The following is a 19,484-nucleotide window of genomic DNA, read 5'->3' on the forward strand; positions in this document are numbered from 1 at the left end:
AATTAGTAGATATATATATATATATATTTATTTATTTTGAACCGTAAACTGAATAAAACCGATATAAACTGAATCGTATAATTTTAATAATAAATTTCAACAGATTCGCACCGAAGCGAATTGTCTGACAAATAAGCAGAGCACACTTTTCCAGCTTCCAAATCGAACACTATACATATATTCAACCGAAACCGGCAATTTCCATTTCCTCCATACGCAGTGCAGAAATGGCGAAACCTGACAAGTCGAAGCCCAGTATTCCCCAATACGTCCGTTCCTCCGCCAAAGTCCACCCCGACTTCGATGCCGACCCCAACTCCTACTCCCTCGAAAAATTCAAGCTCTACGAGACCAGACAGGTAACCGATTCTTCACACTCTCTCTCGCTCGAATTCTTCATTCCTCTCCAATTGACGCTCTCAGTTCCAGCGATTTTACTTGATCGGAAGCGATCGGAACAAGCGCTTCTTCCGGGTCTTGAAAATCGACCGCTCGGAGCCCGACGATTTGAATATCAGCGAAGACCCGGTTGTGTACTCGCCGCAGGAGATCAAGAGCCTGCTGCAGCGAATCGCCGAGGGAAATCGCGCCACCGGCGGCCTTACTTTTGTCGCCAAGGTTTTCGGGATCGCCGGTCAGTGTCTTAGACCTCAATTTTACTAGAGATTTATGAACTACCTGCTTGTGTGTTTGTATTTACTCTGTGTATGGGGTTTTGGTGTTTTTGGTAGGTTGCATTAAGTTTCTGGAATCGTATTACTTGATTTTGGTCACCAAGCGTCGCCAAATAGGAAGCATATGTGGTCATGCGATTTATAGCATAGATGAGAGCCAGTTGGTTACTATTCCGCACGTCACGATTCAAACTGATGTTGCTCATTCTAAGACCGAGTTGCGGTAATTTTCTCCCTTGTTTTCATGTTTCTCTGTTGTCTGGATTGTTAAATGATAGCATAAATGTGGCAGAGATATATTTGATTTGATTAGAGATATACGGTCACTGGGTTATTTTAATCGTATAATCAGCATGGCCTCTCACCAGGGTTTCATACATCGGGCTTGCATACTACCAAGAGGCCACAAAGAGTACCTGAAAGAATAAGATAGGAAGGGTGAGGTTACCCAACAAGGGTCCCGACGGTGTGAAATTTTTCTTCAAAGTTTTATGGGGCTCCTTGAGTCATTATTACACCAGTGTTCCTTAACACATGGAAGAAAGAAACCCTGACTTATATTTATTAGTGTCCTGTTAGAGGAGTGAGAGAGTTTGCTTTGGGGGTTTACCTTTATTTGCTTAGATGGACAAAGTCATGGTTGTACAAATACACTGTTCACGAATGACACTGCTAATGATTTCTCGTAGTGACTACGTGGAAGTTGGATTGGGAAGGGGTTAGGTGACCTCCAGTAACTTAGGATAGTAAATGGAGAAGGGTGTGAATTTGATGTTAGAAAGTTACTGGCGAAGCAAATGCCATAAGCTGTGGAGACCTTTAATGTGAGAACTATGCAGTTAATCTGTGATCATTGGAAAATGCATAGACTTCTGTTTTACTTAATATCCCACTTGTGGATGGGCTAAGGAGTGTTCCCTCCATTATTTAATTGTTTCATATCTAAAACGGAAAAATATATTGTAACGGGACTCTGAATGCTTAATTTTACTCAACTTCATGGTCACCAACTAATATACTTCCTAATTCAACTTCTATAGAATTTACTTATATTTTTCATTCTTAATTGTAGGTACAAGAAACTTCTATCCAGTGTTGATTTGACCAAAGATTTTTTCTATAGTTACACGTATCCTATAATGCAGAGATTGCAAAAGAATGTGTTAGCAATGGGCGAAGAAGGGATGCCGTATGATAATATATTTGTATGGAATGCCTATCTAACACAAGCTATTCGATCAAGGTGCAATAACACAATCTGGACAATAGCATTGGTGCATGGCCATTTTAAGCAGGTATGAAACACACACACGCAATCTCTCTCTCTCTCTCACTGTATGTGCGTGGTAAGGAGATTGTTTTGGTTAGCGGAACCCATAGACAGTTTTAGCCGGCCGAAAAGGACATTGTTTTCGATTTACTCTACATTTTAACCAAAACAATTTGGTTATACCATATCTATTCTTTTTTAGTGAACTTATATCTTGTGTATTTACTTCCCATGCTACATATGTATTTACCTTTTGCCGAGGGATTTATGAGTTTAGGCTTTTTGACTGATGCTTTAGGTGTCTGATGGACTGGTCGCCCATGTTTCTTGTATTTCTTTATGTTTTTTCTAGATAAAACTTGTGTCTTCTTTGAAAAGAAAAACTTCTTAACTGAAGATGTTAAATATCTCGATTAAGTTTATTTTACTTCGTTATGGCAGATTAGGCTATCAATCTTTGGTAGGGACTTCAGTGTTTCTCTGGTCTCTAGACGCTCTCGGCATTTCGCAGGAACACGGTATGTGGTAGTTTGAATATCACACCACACCATCTTCATTTTTTCTAATTATTCACATAGCTGTCCACATGGCATATAAAAACAAAAGTCAAAAATTTTCAGCTATACATTTTTCTTTAATTTAAGAAAAGGTTCAAGTTTTTTGTTTTGAGGGTGAAATTTCACTGGTATTAGCTTTGGTAATGTTTTGAGATACAGAAATTTCTTGTATTAATCATGTTTTCGATTGTGTTGCAGTTACTTGAAAAGGGGAGTGAATGATAGGGGAAGGGTTGCAAATGATGTTGAGACAGAGCAGATAATCCTCGATGAAGAAGCTGGCTCATGCAAAGGAAAAATGAGTTCTGTTGTCCAGATGCGTGGCTCGATTCCCCTTTTCTGGTCACAAGAAGCTTCAAGACTTAGTCCTAAGCCTGATATTATATGTAAGAACAGATGCATATTAATTTCATTCGTTCTGAATCATATGCTACATGTCACATACATTGTTACAAGGGTCATTGGAATTAATCATTTTTTGCATGTTTTTATTCTGACTTTAGTACAGAGATATGACCCCACATATCAAGCTACCAAACTACATTTTGAAGACCTGGCAATGAGATATGGCAACCCAGTTATTGTGCTTAATTTGATCAAGGTTTGTTTATTTCTAAATGGCTTCTGAACAGATGCTGGGACAACGTTTATTGTTAGTCGTTACTCTTTACTATTACTGCATGCGATGGGACAACATTTTTATGTGTTGGATGACCAATTACTATTTTATTCTTCTTGTTTTCGTTTTAATTAAATGGGGGTGGGGGATTCAATAAATGTGCAATTCAGATCATTATGAAACACCCCCTTGTTTCATTATGTTGTACCTTTTCCAACATTGGGAAGGGATATACCACTAGACCGAGAGCTAGTTGGTTATTGGATATTTATCATAAACAACCTATGCAATTTTTTCAGCCAACCTATGTAAACTCTAATAAACTAGTAGGAAGAGAAAGAATACAAAACTAGAAAATTCTGACAATGATGCCGAAGTTTCTGGTTAATAGTTAAAAGTGAGGTTTTATAAGTCTTCCTGTTGTACGAGAGAAACATTAGTTTACTGTGCATCTATTCTGCAGGGGCTAATATTTATGTGATAGCTGTCGCCACATAGTAGATCCTTTATTTAATAAATTTGGTTATTTATAGAATGAGTTGTAGCTATTTGAGGATTGTGTAAGTATGGTGTAATATTGTGGGGCAATATTGAAAATAGAATGCATCTCTTGTTTCTCACATCTCTCTGATGTTCAGTATAAGTTGATGATTTTTTCTGTGCTTCTGATCTACAGTGATTGAGTTTTCTACTCGTGTGCGTGTCTGTGTCTGTGTCTGTGTCATAGGGAGGTTGCGGTTACGAGGATGTTAATTGGTAAAAATATTTTTGGTGCCGAATTCTTTTATAAGCACTATTTGACTTGTAGCCTACTCTGGATACATGCATACATACATGCATACATAGAGATAAATATTTTGCTGGCATTACAAGTTAAGCTATATTTATCAGTTGCCCATCATGCAATTTTTTTCTTCTTATTTTTCGTTTCACGTGTCATGCAATTTTATTGTAGACTGTCGAAAAAAGGCCTCGAGAAATGATGCTGAGGCGTGAGTTTGCAAGTGCAGTTGGGTACTTGAATCAAATATTTTCGGAAGAAAACCATCTTAAATTTATTCACTGGGACTTTCACAAGTTTGCAAAAAGGTAGCCAGTTGAATTTTCATTTTCCTTTTGTGTTTTTTTCTTTTTTTGCTTTTTTTGGCAAAGTGGACACAGACACACACACCTATGATGCACAGATAGATATAGGATACATGATTAAATACCATACAAAAAGTCTCCTAAAACTAGAATAAGGATAGGGGAATAAAAAAAATGCTGTATCATATGTATATGTGTGTGTGTATATATATATTTATGAGAATAGGGTAAACTGCATCCCTATCTGGTGTGGTGCAGGCTAGTTCTATGTTTTTTTTGTCTTTTATGGTTGGTTGCAATCATAAAAAAGTATGAAAAGCATATTCCCCTTTTTTGTTTTGTCAAAAACCAGTAAGCACAATTGAACCAAAATTCTTTTTCCTTTAGATGAACCATTATAGGAGCCCCACACAACTGAAATAAGACATACGCATAGTATTGTGGGGGAGTGGATTCTTCTTCAAGACCTAGAAAGTCTTTACGGAATTGTATTGATCCATTTGGAGTATTTGATACGTATCGGGCCATATTGGTATCCAATTCTCCATATAAAGAATGACTAATTCTGTTTCATAGGCTTGCAGATTTGTATATGTATTTATTATGTCCATGTATATATCATTTACATAGGTATACATCATTTTGCTCCCACATTTTTACCTTGCTAAGAAGTAGACTTATTTAGCAATAGATATCTCTGCAATGCTTTCAATTCAACCATCTCTAACTGTTTGTGTTTATATTTGTTTTCTTCGGTCTAACTGTTCTCTATCTTTTCTGCTTCCAAAGCAAGTCTGCCAATGTTTTAGCAGTTTTGGGTGCTGTGGCAAGTGAGGCGCTTGATTTGACTGGTTTTTACTACAGTGGCAAACCTAGCGTTGTTAAACGGAGGCTCAATCAATTAAGTCGGACAAGCACGGGAAGGTATGCAATTTTTATGTTGGTTTCTTAGTTTTTGCAATTGTTATTGGAATGATGGAATCATATCATAGATATGAATCACAGTCCTTTTTGTATTGGGAAAATAAAATGAAGTTGTAACACTAGTTGTACGGTTTAGCCTAATTTCTGATTTCCATGCATATTTCTGGTGACATGTCTATTAATAAGAGTTACAGTTCATGCATGCTATATTTTGAAGTTACACCCTTTTTTTCCAATTCTTTCATGCTGGTTCTCCAGTAAACAATGCACAATTATAAATATTGAATCATTGATCTACCCCAATATTTGCTGGTTCAGTGATTTGCTAACTGTATTCTCAAGATTGGTTCCAGATCTCCATTGCACTTAGATTGTTATCCTTGAATCAATTTGTATCAGATAAGTTTTAGTAGGCAGACAGGTGCCAGACATCCTATTGAGGAAACACAATCTTGCTTTACTGTGAACTTCTTACTTATAGGGTTTGGTTGGGAGTACTTCTATACGGAGTAATGTAGTTTTGTTTGTACTGCTTTTATTAGAAATTTAGAAGCATTTAAAAAACTCAAGTGCTTCATGCATATTTTGTTGGAGGCACTTCCACAGAAAATTTATAAAGTTCTTCTTAAAGAAGCAGTAAAATGCTTCTCTAAACTCAAAATTGTACCTGTTTATATTTAAATCATACACTTTAGAAGCACTTTGGCACTGTTCAAAGCACACCCGAACACATCTAGTCCTCCATAACCAACATGGATCCTGATATAACCCAATTGGTGCTGGTTCAGTTCAACAGCTCAGTTGGTCATTCATCTAATGCAGAAGTTAGGTGCTATGGTGCAAGTGAGCGCCAAATTTTTGTTCCAGGGAGAATTAGTTTTCTTTGTGATACAAGCTTCTTGCTTGTAGGCCCTGTTTGGGTGTTTGTAAAACTGCTTTTGTTATAATAAGAATTGTGTACTGCTTTTGTTAGAACTTAGAAGCATATAAAATATCCTCATGACATCTGAAGTGTGAATGATTGGTAAGTAAAAATCCTTTTTATATTGTAAAATTTCTCTATGTTACATGTTCTCAAATTTTTTCCACGGATAAATATGATTAAAGGTGATAGTTTTTGCATTATCTAAAATTTTAACATTTCCGTATATTGTTATGCTAAGATAATGATAAAGAAGTCATATAATAATTGCAATCTGAATTGCTGATAATAAGAAAAATAAGCCTAACTACTTCTATTAGGACTGAGACGTATGACGGCCATCAATTAGTTGTGGACTGTTTATGTAGATATTTATGTGGAGAAACGTCATGGTTCTTGATGATGATGTATTTCTATCATATTAAACCTGTGGCCTGGTACAGAGCACCTTAACAGTGATTTTAGAACACTCCAGTACATGGAAGAATTATTTCAAAATGAGTCAATTGTTTTACGTAACTCCGCCTATGTCTTACATGGCCGGTCCCAAGCCCGGATAAAGGAGGAGGGGGAGGGCGTCAGGTAGTCGACAGCCGGCACTCCATGATCACGTCGAATCCTTATGAAAATGAATCCAGAACAAAATCGCGCTAAAGCTAGGGCGTCACCCGTAAGTGGCGCGCTGTGTGGCCCGAGCACAGTGATAAGTGAGCAAGGGTCGCTGTATCTCCATCGGCACCCGGATGCAGTGTTAAATGAGCAAGGGGGCCATAGAAACTTCTTTTCGAACGACTCCACTCAAAGTTGTTTGGGAGCATATGCTCCTATCAACTTTACCTGGGACACACAAAAGAAGTACTTTGATCCTATTAGACGGGGGAGGGTGAAGAAGCTAGGACAGAAGGGTAGAGTTCAAGAGAGCAAAATGCGTTTAGGAACGTGGAATATAGGAACCTTAACGGGAAAATCTATGGAAGTAGTGGAAGTTATGGTGAGGAGAAGGATAAATATTATGTGCCTACAAGAAACTAAGTGGGTTGGTAGTAAGGCAAAGGATCTAGAAAACTCAGGGTTTAAACTTTGGTATTCGGGCACAAATAGAACGAGAAACGGTGTTGGCATCATCGTGGACAAGACCTTGGTACAAGATGTTGTAGATGTCAAGAGGGTAGGAGATAGAATCATGGCAATCAAGATTGTAATAGGACAAGAACTTATCAATGTGATTAGTGCGTACGCACCTCAAGTAGGGTTGGATACGAGTTCGAAGGAGAAATTTTGGGAAGATCTTGGAGACTTGGTGCAAGGAATTGCTCAGACGGAGAAGTTATTTATAGGAGGAGATTTAAATGGACACGTGGGCAGGGAGACAGGCAACTATGGAGGTTTTCATGGTGGCCATGGTTTTGGGGAGAGAAACGAGGATGGGGAAGCTATCTTGGATTTTGCAATGGCATATGATCTCTTCTTAGCCAACACCTTCTTTAAGAAGAGAGAAGAACATGTGATCACCTACAAGAGTGGGTCGTCAAAAACACAAATAGATTTTCTTCTAATGAGGAAAGGGGATCGTATAACTTGTAAGGATTGCAAAGTTATACCAGGAGAGAGCGTGGCTAATCAACATCGCTTGTTGGTGATGGATGTACATATCAAAAGAGTAAGACAAAAGAACAAGACTTGGAAGTGCCCAAGGACTAGATGGTGGAATCTAAAAGAAGAAAAACAAGCCATTTTCAAAGAGAAGGTAATCACCCAATGTGTGTGGGATAGAGAGGGGGAAGCTAGCCAAATGTGGGATTCCATGGCTAGTTGTATCCGAAAAGTAGCAAAAGAGGTATTAGGAGAGTCCAAGGGCTTTGCCCCACACCAAAAGGAATCTTGGTGGTGGAATGAGGAGGTACAAACAAAGGTGAAGGCTAAGAAGGAATGTTGTAAAGCCTTATACAAGGAGAGGACCGATGAAAATGGTGAAAGGTATAGAAAAGCGAAGCAAGAGGCGAAGAAAGCTGTCAGAGAAGCTAAGTTAGCGGCTTACGACGATATGTATAAACGACTAGATACCAAAGAAGGAGAGTTGGATATCTATAAACTATCTAGAGCAAGGGAAAAGAAGACAAGGGACCTAAACCAAGTGAGGTGCATCAAGGATGAGGATGGAAAGGTTCTTGCTACAGAGAACGCGGTTAAAGACAGATGGAGAGGTTATTTTCATAATCTTTTCAATGAAGGACATGAAATGAGTGCTTCTTTAGGGGAGTTGAGTAACTCAGAAGAGTGTAGAAACTACTCTTTTTATCGTCGAATCCGGAAGGAAGAAGTGGTTGTAGCGTTGAAGAAGATGAAGCATAAAAAAGCAATAGGCCCAGACGATATACCAATCGAAGTGTGGAAACTTTTGGGAGAGACAGGTATAACATGGCTCACTGACCTTTTCAATAGGATTTTGAAAACGAAGAAGATGCCAAATGAGTGGCGAACGAGCACTTTGGTGCCTATCTACAAGAATAAGGGCGACGTACAAAATTGCATGAACTATAGGGGTATTAAGCTAATGAGTCATACAATGAAGCTCTGGGAGAGAGTCATTGAGCATAGATTGAGGCAAGAGACACGGGTTTCGGACAACCAATTCGGGTTCATGCCAGGGCGCTCAACCATGGAGGCAATCTATCTCTTACGAAGATTGATGGAAAGATATAGAGATGGGAAGAAGGATTTACACATGGTCTTTATAGATTTGGAAAAAGCGTATGATAGGGTCCCAAGAGACATTCTTTGGAGGATTTTAGAGAAGAAAGGAGTACGAGTAGCATATATCCAAGCTATAAAGGATATGTATGAAGGAGCAAAGACTGCCGTAAGAACTCATGAAGGACAAACCGAAAGCTTTCCCATAACTGTAGGATTACATCAAGGCTCATCCTTAAGTCCTTACCTTTTTGCGTTGGTAATGGATGAGTTAACAGGACATATTCAAGATGATATTCCTTGGTGTATGCTTTTCGCAGACGATATAGTGTTGATAGATGAAACTCAGGAAGGGGTAAATGCAAAGCTTAACCTTTGGAGAGAAGTGTTGGAATCTAAAGGTCTTCGCCTAAGCCGATCAAAGACAGAATATATGGAGTGCAAGTTCAGTGCAAATGGAGGCCAAAACGAGTTAGGGGTGAGGATCGGAGATCAAGAAATACCAAAGAGCGACCGTTTTCGTTACCTAGGATCTATCTTGCAAAAGAACGGAGAATTAGATGGAGATCTCAACCATAGAATACAAGCTGGATGGATGAAGTGGAAGAGTGCATCCGGCGTGTTATGTGACCGTCGTATGCCACTGAAGCTCAAGGGAAAATTTTATAGGACGGCAATAAGGCCGGCGATGCTGTATGGCACAGAATGTTGGGCGGTGAAACATCAGCACGTACACAAAATGGGTGTAGCGGAGATGAGGATGCTTCGTTGGATGTGTGGGCACACGAGAAAGGATAAGATTAGGAATGAGGATATCCGGGGTAAAGTAGGAGTAGCCGAAATTGAAGGAAAGATGAGAGAAAATCGGTTACGGTGGTTTGGACATGTACAAAGAAGGCCTACTGACGCTCCGATTAGAAGATGCGACTATGGGACAGAGGTTCAGGGCCGAAGGGGTAGAGGAAGACCTAGGAAAACTTTGGAAGAGACTCTAAGAAAAGACTTAGAGTACTTGGATCTAACGAAGGACATGACACAGGATCGAGCACAATGGCGTTCTAAGATTCATATAGCCGATCCCACCCAGTGACTTGGATTTTCCAAGTCTCCAACCGAGAAGTTTTCCTCACTCGGAAAATTAAGGGAACACTACCCCAACCTACATGCTCCACTCAGAAAGCTTCAACATACAAGCTTCAACAAAAGAAAATTCAAAGAACTTAGCGAATAAGGCTTTGGTGTATTTAACACAATACGTTGAAATGAAGGAAAGCTTATTTATTGATATCCCCGATAAGCTACAAATATGTACATATACATGAGTTAAAATAAACACACAAGAGGGAGCCTTCACAAAGGTTGCTTAGGAGAAGTCTCAGCAGTCGGTAGAGCCCCAGAAAGAGAAGGCACCGGAGGGGGATCATTTGGAGCCTCAGTACTGGACAGAACCCTAGAAGGAGGAGGCATCAGAGGTTGATCATTTGGAGCTTCATTACGCGGTACAGCCCCAGAAGACGAAGGCAATAAATGCCTTTGGAACAAACCCACAAATCTCTGATGATCAAGTAAAACCTGACCATCAGTTTCCTTCATCTGGTCAAGCTTCCTCTTCATGTTTGTAGCATAGTCATGTGCGAGCCGGTGCAACTGTTTATTCTCATGCTTGAGCCCTCTAATCTCCTGTTTGAGACTCATCACTTCAGCCGCCAATGATTCAACTTGGCGGGTTCGAGCAAATAGGCGTTGGGCCATATTAGACACAGAACCTGCACACTGAACACTGAGAGCCAGCGAATCCTTAACAGCTAACTCATCAGACCGTTTGGAAAGTAGTCTGTTATCTTTGGGAGTGAGAAGGTTCCTGGCCACCACCGCAGCGGTCATATCATTCTTCATCACGGAATCCCCAACGGTAAGAGGACCAGTAGGGGAGACGAAGGATGGGCGCCATATGTTGTCTGGAGAAGGCGGGGCTGCCTCTTCAACAAGGTTCAAGTCAAAACGACGGTCGGAGGGGCCAGACATTTTCAAAGGTGTTGAAGAGAGAAGAGGTCGGACAAATCAAGATCTTAGAAGTGCAAGAATGAAGCTTCTACTGGTGGAGATTCAAGTGTGCTTTGGAACTTAATGCCAGCCCCTATAAAAATCTGCACTCGACGGAGCTTCAGAAATCGAAGAAGCGCCTGCTCAGAAATCGAAGAGGCGTTTGCTTTCTCAAAAGCTGGGCTGCTTAGAGATCACGAGGGTTGATCTCAGAAATCGAAGAGGCGTTTGCTTTCTCAAAAGTTGGGCTGCTCAAAGACCACAAAGGCCGATCTTAGAAATCGAAGAGGCGCTCGCTTTCTCAAAAGCTGGGCTCCCCAGAGACCACGAGGGCCGATCTCAGAAATCGAAGAGGCACCTACTTTTCCAGCCTTGTCAGCACCTGTCACACGCACACTCAGCTTTGCGGAAATTATGGGCATTCTATCGAAGACTTCTGGGGAAGTAGAAAACACATGAATCTTACTGTTCAATCACCCACTTGCCACACGCAACAATAGCTCATGGGTACCACAGAAAACTTTGCCAAAGTTCTCTGCCAAAGTTGAGCACGTGAAGCTTGCAGCTCCCACTACATCGCTCTGACCAAGAAGGGTAAAAGAATAGCAAATAAACAGCACTAACAAAGTTTAAACCCATAAATTTTGAAGGTCTAGCTACCATATTATTACCCACAAGGGTAAAGGAACAGTACCACTGCTGGATAATTGGAAAGTCCCTGTGTGTCAACCTCTGTGCTTCGTGGCAAGGTAGACTAGCAAACATGCCCAACCTTTACTCACATTCGAGAAAACACTCCCAATAAGATTGCTTGCTCCAAAATCGAAGAGGCACCGTCCTCCGAATCTCGAGAGCCAGACTCCCAACATGACTACTTTCTTAAAAATCGAAGAGAAGCTTCGTGGCAAGGTAGACTAGCAAACATGCCCAACCTTTACTCACATTCGAGAAAACACTCGCAACAAGATTGCTTGCTCCAAAATCGAAGAGGCACCGCCCTCCGAATCTCGAGAGCCAGACTCCCAACATGATTACTTTCTCAAAAATCGAAGAGACACTGCTCCCCGAATCTTCGAGAGCCAGACCCCCAGCATGATTGCTTTCTCAAAAATCGATGACGCATCGTTCTCCGAATCAATCGAAGAGGCGCTCGCTTTCTCAAAAGCTGGGCTGCTCAGAGACCACGAGGGCCAATCTCAGAAATCGAAGAGGCACCTACTTTTCTAGCCTTGTCAGCACCTGTCACACGCACACTCAGCTTTGCAGAAATTATGGGCATTCTGTCGAAGACTTCTGGTGAAGTAGAAAGCACATGAATCTTACTGTTCAATCACCCACTTCCCACACGCAACAATAGCTCATGGGTACCACATATAACTTTGCCAAAGTTCTCTGCCAAAGTTGAGCACGTGAAGCTTGCAGCTCCCACTACATCGCTCTGACCAAGAAAGGTAAAAGAATAGCAAAGAAACAGCACTAACAAAGTTTAGACACATAAATTTTGAAGGTCTAGCTACCATATTATTACCCACAAGGGTAAAGGAACAGTACCACTGCTGGATAATTGGAAAGTCCCTGTGTGTCAACCTCTGTGCTTCGTGGCAAGGTAGACTAGCAAACATGCCCAACCTTTACTCACATTCGAGAAAACACTCCCAACAAGATTGCTTGCTCCAAAATCGAAGAGGCACCGTCCTCCGAATCTCGAGAGCCAGACTCCCAACATGACTACTTTCTCAAAATCGAAGAGAGGGTAAAGGAACAGTACCATTGCTGGATAATTGGAAAGTCCCTGTGTGTCAACCTTTGTGCTTCGTGGCAAGGTAGACTAGCAAACATGCCCAACCTTTACTCACATTCGAGACAACACTCCCAACAAGATTGCTTGCTCCAAAATCGAAGAGGCACCGCCCTTCGAATCTCGAGAGCCAGACTCCCAACATGATTACTTCCTCAAAATCGAAGAGACACTGCTCTCCGAATCTCGAGAGTCAGACCCCCAACATGATTGCTTTCTCAAAAATCGATGAGGCATCGTTCTCCGAATCTCGAGAGCCAGATACCACAGACCACTTTTTCAAAGTGCTCTGACAGAGTTAAAACATGTGAAACTGGCAGCTCCCACTACCGTGCTATGACCAAACAGGGTAAAGGAATAGCATTACTACTTGTTGTTAGGGAGACTCCTATATATGTCGACCTCCATCCCCAACGGACAGGCAGACCTGCAAAAATGCTCAACCCTTCATCATATCTGAGAGGGCACTCCCAACGAAGCCTTTCGAAATATTCAGCTTTCTTTCCCCCCGATAATACCTCTGCAAACAAGCTATACTAGAGCAAGAATATCTCATATCATCAGGGTTAAAAGCAAGAGTATCCCATATCATGCTTTTTCCCTGTCTTTTCCTTTGGCCTTGTTTTTACCTGCAAGACAAGGAGAAAGAGAGCAATCAGTCAGCACTTGGAATCAAGCTTCCAGCCAAGAACTGACTGCCTGGAACCCCTTACCTGATTACTTACCTGGCATTGCTCTCGAGTACTCATGTTCAACATCTTATGTTTCCAGGGAAGATTCCGCATCTGCTTGAGGAACAGATAGGGCAAGTGCGAAGGATACAAGGAAGCATGTGGAGACAAGCGTAACAGCACACGTGCCGATACATCCATTACTCTGTCAAAAGCAAAAGTATCCCATATCAGCAGGGCGGAACGTACTCTAGATTTGATGGACTTGTTTTGACCCTCAAATTCTTCAGTCGGCCTTATACTCTGGAGGAAACCAGAAAACCCTCCAGCTCAGTTCAAGAATAAGCCTGTGGAAAGTTACTTCTTCAAAAGCAAAAGTATCTCATATCATCTCTTCTCATTTTTCTTCTCTTTATCCTTCATGCTGCTGCAAGATGGGGAGAAGGTGAACAATCAGTCGGAGCTCTGATTGCTTACCTTGTCTGTCACCTCTTTCAGCAGACCCCCTAGCTCGGCGACTTGGGGGACTCCTACTACATGGTTTGTATCGCGCTTGACCAAGCCTGAAACTACAAGTAAGCTTCAAGTGAAATTGATACATTACCTTGTGCATCTCCACCAGTTAAAGATACCACCCCTGGATGGAGGAAGAGTACTTCCAGAGAAGATGCCACATCTACCTATGAGACAGATAAGGCAAGTCAAGACGACACCACACTCCGATACTTAGAAGTTTCGTGATTACGAGATCATTCTCCCACAATATTTCCTAATGTCATTTGTACTAAATCATTCACTTGTACTCACTAAAGGAGAGCTTGAACCTATGTACTTGTGTAAACCCTTCACAATTAATGAGAACTCTTCTATTCCGTGGACGTAGCCAATCTGGGTGAACCACGTACATCTTGTGTTTGCTTTCCTATCTCTATCCATTTATATACTTATCCACACTAATGACCGGAGCAATCTAGCGAAGATCACAAAAAGCGACTGTTTTCGCTACCTAGGATCTATCTTGCAAGAGAACGGAGAATTAGATGGAGATCTCAACCATAGAATACGAGCTGGATGGATGAAGTGTAAGAATGCATCTGGCGTGTTGTGTGACCGTCGTAGGCCACTGAAGCTCAAGGGAAAATTTTATAGGACGGCAATAAGGCCAGCGATGTTGTATGGCACAGAATGTTGGGCGGTGAAGCATCAACACGTACACAAAATGGGTGTAGCGGAGATGAGGATGCTTCGTGGGATGTGTGGGCACACGAGAAAGGATAAGATTGGGAATGAGGATATCCGAGGTAAAGTAGGAGTAGCCGAAATTGTAGGAAAGATGAGAGAAAATCGGCTCCGGTGATTTGGACATGTGCAAAGAAGGCCGACTGACGCTCCGGTTCGAAGATGTGACTAAGGGACAGAGGTTCAGGGCCGAAGGGGTAGAGGAAGACCTAGGAAAACTTTGGAAGAGACTCTAAGAAAAGACTTAGAGTACTTGGATCTAACGGAGGACATGACACAAAACCGAGCGCAATGGCGTTCTAAGATTCATATAGCCGACCCCACTTAGTGGGAAAAGGCTTTGTTGTTGTTGTTGTTGTTGAGTCAATTGTTTTACGTACTAATTAACTCTGGTATAACCGTATAAGACTGAACTAGTATTTCTTTTAAATCAGAATTCCAAACGCTGGGGACGTTCCAAGGTTTGAAAGCAGTAATGAAACTCTAAATTCTTCTGTTAATCGGGACAGGGAATCTGATATTATGCAACAGAAGAAAAATGATAATTTTAGTGGTGAACCACCACATTTTCAAAGCGGTGTTCTGCGCACGAATTGTATTGATTGTTTGGATCGTACAAATGTTGCCCAGTATGCTTATGGCCTTGCAGCTCTAGGCCGCCAACTTCATGCAATGGGTTTGACAAATCTGCCCAAAGTGGATCCTGATAGCACTATTGCTGCAGCTCTCATGGATATGTACCAGAGCATGGGAGATGCTCTTGCACAGCAGTATGGTGGCTCTGCAGCTCACAACACCGTATGTTCTTATTTTCTTCTTGGGTTAGAGTATGCATATTATCAGTTACTTGATGTGATAGATCAACCCCTATATTTCTAACGCGAAGTTAAAAACAAAAGAAACCTCTATAACTCTAATAAGATGTCCACTGAAAAGGAAAAAAAATCACATTGTGGTGAAATAAAAAGATGAATATAATGCTTCCGATAGACGGACATTGGGTGAGGATCATCCTTGATTGGGGAACCTGAAAGACGGTTTGGATCATTTCACCACATTGTAGGGTGGGTGTTAACAATGTGGTCCTCTCAACTTAGGTTTTTCTTGAGAAGTTTATAAAGACATATAAACAATAATAGTATAATTCATGTAGTGGACAAGGAGTCCACCTTTTGATGCAATCTACAACAAATATTTAATATATTTATGTTTCTCTGTTTGTATGTGCTTGTGTAAGAAGTATGTGCGCACATGCGTATAGATAGATTTCAAATTCATATTTATCTTTATTTTTTCTTCCTGAAACCTTTTCCTTATAACGAATGCTAGGTATTTCCTGAGAGGCAGGGAAAGTGGAAAGCTACAACCCAATCAAGAGAGTTCCTGAACTCTATTAAGCGATACTACAGCAATGCTTACACTGATGGTGAAAAGCAAGACGCCATAAATTTGTATTTGTTCATCTCTCTTATAGTTTCTAATGAAATTTATTTTTCTATTTTTAAGTATTACCTGCTCTTTCCTGTAGCAACAGATGAGGCTTATTACCTACTACGATCTCCACCAATTCAGATAAAATAAAATATACTGATTGATCTTGATCATTAGCTTCTCCATTCTGCATTAAGAAATAGATGCATCTCTGCATATGTGAACTCGTTGTGTTGCTGCAGTAGTTGTATATTGTGTTTTGAATGTCTCGAGGAAGTGTAACTTTATGTTGTATTATTTCACATTGAAATGATGTTGTATTATAGTATGTCATATTATGTTGTACTGTATTATATCTCTCTGTGTTGTAATTTACTATACAATGCTATATTGCACATTGTTATACCGTCTTTTGCCTTAAAAAAAAGGTTCTAATACCTTGATCTTTTTGTGGGTTTTACCAGATTTTTGGGTTACTTCAAACCACAGGAAGGGAAACCTGCTCTCTGGGAGCTGGATTCTGATTACTATCTTCATGTATCTGGAATTGATGACCCTCTCTTTGATGTGAGGTAAATCTCTATGTATCTAGAATTGGTGACCTTTGTACATGTCTATGCACCTTGTACATCTACAATTACCTGTCCCAATCGGTTTTTCCAAGTCTTCTGTGAAGTTAATGTTTCATTTTAATCTCCCATTTTTTACAATAAGATTCTTGATTTTCAACTTTTCAGTTCACAAGGAAATGATACACGCTTAGGAGGAATGGGAGACACTCTTGCCCCTATTCCTGCTTGCAGAGAAGATTTTTTGAGGATGAAGTTGACATCCTTTGATAAATTGATTGAAAGGACATGTAGTTCAATAAAGGATGTTAGACTTTGTAGTGAACCAGATCAAAGACCAGGCGGTAGTACTGCAAATTCAAGTGTGGCGCCTGATGCAGCGTAATTATATTCAACCTAAGCAGTTTTTACCCCTATGTTTATCATCCTATTGTGATTTGATTATTCATCTGTCTTAGGTTATCCTGTACACTTGGGAACCAAGGCAAATTCTTGTAGTAGTTACTGAACATTGGAATTCTTTTCTTTTTTCTTTTTCAGTGAAATACAGTTGAAAAGCCCAAATTGGCTTTTTGGCCAGAGAAAATACGAAGAAAGTGGCTCTGCACCAAAAGTTACTTCACATGAAATCGGTAATGGAGGATCCCATAACGAGACAGGGGTTGATGGATTTTGTGACTTGAATTGGCTTGCATCTGAAGCCAATGATACTGAGGAGGATATCTTCCAGAGGTATGCTATATGGAAATGCTTTTACATTGGCACCGGAGGAGAACCTCCCATTTGTCTGTTTCTTTTGCTTAAATATCTCCAGAAACATGAAGGTGTTCTGTATCTCTATGTAGATGGCTTATACAGTGTTGTTATTACCGTAACGTCTAATATAAGTGGGGTGCTAACCAAGTTAAGGAAAATAAAAGAAAGTAACTATAGCAGAAGAAATTTTGATAATGGAGTAGTTTGATCTGGGTAATTAAGATGTTTGGGAACTCTATGTTACTATTTGTTGGCATCATCAACTACATAGACAAAAAGATTTACATATACACAGATAAAATCTGTTGAATCATAAATGTTTCATTTCTTTATTCCATGATTTCCAGCAATCTGTATGCATATATTTAGTTTCGTATAAAAGGCCTCTGCGGTATCCTATGGAGTGTATTTGTTGATCATGTATTTCTCTGCTGCAATTCCAAGGTACCTTTCAATGACATCAGTAGATGAAACCAATGGGTGGTACGGTGGGACACTGCTAGGTGATCAAGATGAAAACAGTGAGATATATAAGCACTATGCTGAGTTATGTCAGGTATAGCACTTCTAATTTTCCAAACATGGACAGGTGTGGTATATCCTTTAAACTTTAAAGTCTGACATAAGTTTGTGCAAAATAATGAATGTGCTTTTTTCTGGTCTTTGTGTTCATTAACTTCATTCTCTGACCAGAAAATTGAAGAAACATAATTATAAATTTCTTTCTGTAGTTGAACCCTGTAGGTTAACACTTTAGTTAACGGATAGGTCTGTATGCTGCACATCGAAGTGTACCGTTTGGGCATAGTTCAATGAAGTTTACTTCTTGAAAGTAAACAAAGAAAAAATGCTAACATTTGTATAAACAGTTAACCATTAACTCCCTGATTTCTCTATTGTTGTTTGGTTACGAGGTTTAGAGTTTAGGGATCAAGGATTGGGGCCTAATTTTGAGGTTTGATTTGGGGCCCATGCCAGGGACCTAGGATTTGCGTCTGTGATCTGTTTTTGGATTCTGGGGTCCATGTTAGGGTGGTTGGGTTTGATGTCCGGATCCCTGGCTTGAAGCTTTGGTCTGCGGTCTGTAGTTCAGGGTTCAAACAACACCTACTACATTGAAATCCCTGCATCCCGAAATGGGATTTTGACTCTAAAATCCATCTATAGAAGCACAATTATCATGTCAGGTTTCCAAACAAAATGGCATTGTTCAACACCAATAGACACCTGAATCTCTTTCAAATGCACGATAGAAGTTTTACATCTTGCATGGTTTTCCGATATTTCATCGAAGTTTGACACTCTTGTATATTGAGCTTAGAATATACTTTTTGTTCCAGTTAGGCCTGGAGGACATGTTCTTTTTCTCCTACTTCTCACATATGTGGTACATTTGATTTCCTTAATATTGTGAAATGCTGCAACGTGCAGGGCACTGGCATTGAGCCTTTCAAAAATGATGGTGAAATGGAGAAGCACTATGCTGATGCTCTTCATATGGGAACAATTAACATTGTAGATGATGCAGCTGTTGAGGTAGAGATGGAAGCCGCCCTCAAGGAATACGACCAAATTAGTAGTGATCTCGGGAGCATCCCTGCATCGTGTAAATCGTTAGCAGAAGATCCGAGCTGGTTGACGAGGTGGATCATTGGTGAAGAGAAAGTTGAGAGGATTTGAAGAGAGATATTTGGTATTGCGTATACTTTTGATTTTTGTTTCTTCCATTGTTTCTTAACTATGAATGCAATCGTAGAGATAAATGAAGTGTAAGAGGCAAATATTTTGAGTAAATCGTGCGATGTACATGGCTGTAGCATCGAACATGTGAATATATGTAAATACAATTTGTTCAAAATCAGTTCCAAGTTTCCAATTTCATGAAGTCCGATAACTCCTCATATTCCATGTTAGGGGTCCATGTTTAGGGTGGTTGGTACCCGAGAATCTGATATAGAGGAGTTATCGGACTTCATGGCATATGCAAACCTGGGAGGGATTATTTGAGCTGGTTGAAGGCCTGCCAGCGGCAGTTTTATACACGACAATACTCCAATGTTTTCATCTCTCGGTTGGAACTTGGAGGGTTATGGGATGCGAGGGGTTTGCTACATTTTTAATGAAGCATTCCCTAAAATATAGGAAAATCCCCCTCTCTCTCTCTCTCTCTCTCTCTCTTGAAAGAAACAATAGTCAATCTCTACCAAGTATTAAATATCGATGATATCGGAAAT

The 19,484-nt window shown here is 40.4% G+C and overlaps 1 protein-coding gene across 2 annotated transcripts; it reads left to right on the forward strand.

Moving 5' to 3' along the window:
* Positions 1-90: 90 nt before the first annotated feature.
* On the forward strand, positions 91-19,108 carry LOC103441858 (phosphatidylinositol-3-phosphatase SAC1). Of its 2 annotated transcripts, none has more exons than XM_029107306.2 (16): positions 91-359; positions 430-634; positions 732-897; positions 1,747-1,969; positions 2,386-2,462; positions 2,700-2,887; positions 3,005-3,102; positions 4,076-4,209; positions 4,996-5,130; positions 15,004-15,292; positions 15,824-15,945; positions 16,390-16,497; positions 16,663-16,875; positions 17,035-17,226; positions 17,695-17,806; positions 18,682-19,108. In XM_029107306.2, exons 1-16 carry the CDS (start codon positions 228-230, stop codon positions 18,928-18,930), a joined length of 2,643 nt encoding a protein of 880 aa, XP_028963139.1. In that variant the 5' UTR covers positions 91-227; the 3' UTR covers positions 18,931-19,108. The 2 variants fall into 2 exon arrangements, with proteins under 2 accessions (XP_028963139.1, XP_028963138.1); XM_029107305.2 differs by having other exon boundaries at positions 97-359; positions 14,929-15,292.
* The last annotated feature ends 376 nt before the right edge of the window (positions 19,109-19,484 follow it).

This window comes from Malus domestica, chromosome 08 (genome assembly GCF_042453785.1).
Source record: "Malus domestica chromosome 08, GDT2T_hap1".
NCBI classification, from domain to species: domain Eukaryota; kingdom Viridiplantae; phylum Streptophyta; class Magnoliopsida; order Rosales; family Rosaceae; genus Malus; species Malus domestica.

Coding starts and splice junctions, on each gene's coding strand:
- LOC103441858 (XM_029107305.2), top strand. CDS start 228: ATGGCGAAACCTGACAAGTCGAAGCCCAGTATTCCCCAATACGTCCGT. Junction 5,131..14,928: donor AGTCGGACAAGCACGGGAAG/GTATGCAATTTT, acceptor CTTTTAAATCAG/AATTCCAAACGCTGGGGACG. Junction 17,227..17,694: donor GAGGAGGATATCTTCCAGAG/GTATGCTATATG, acceptor TGCAATTCCAAG/GTACCTTTCAATGACATCAG.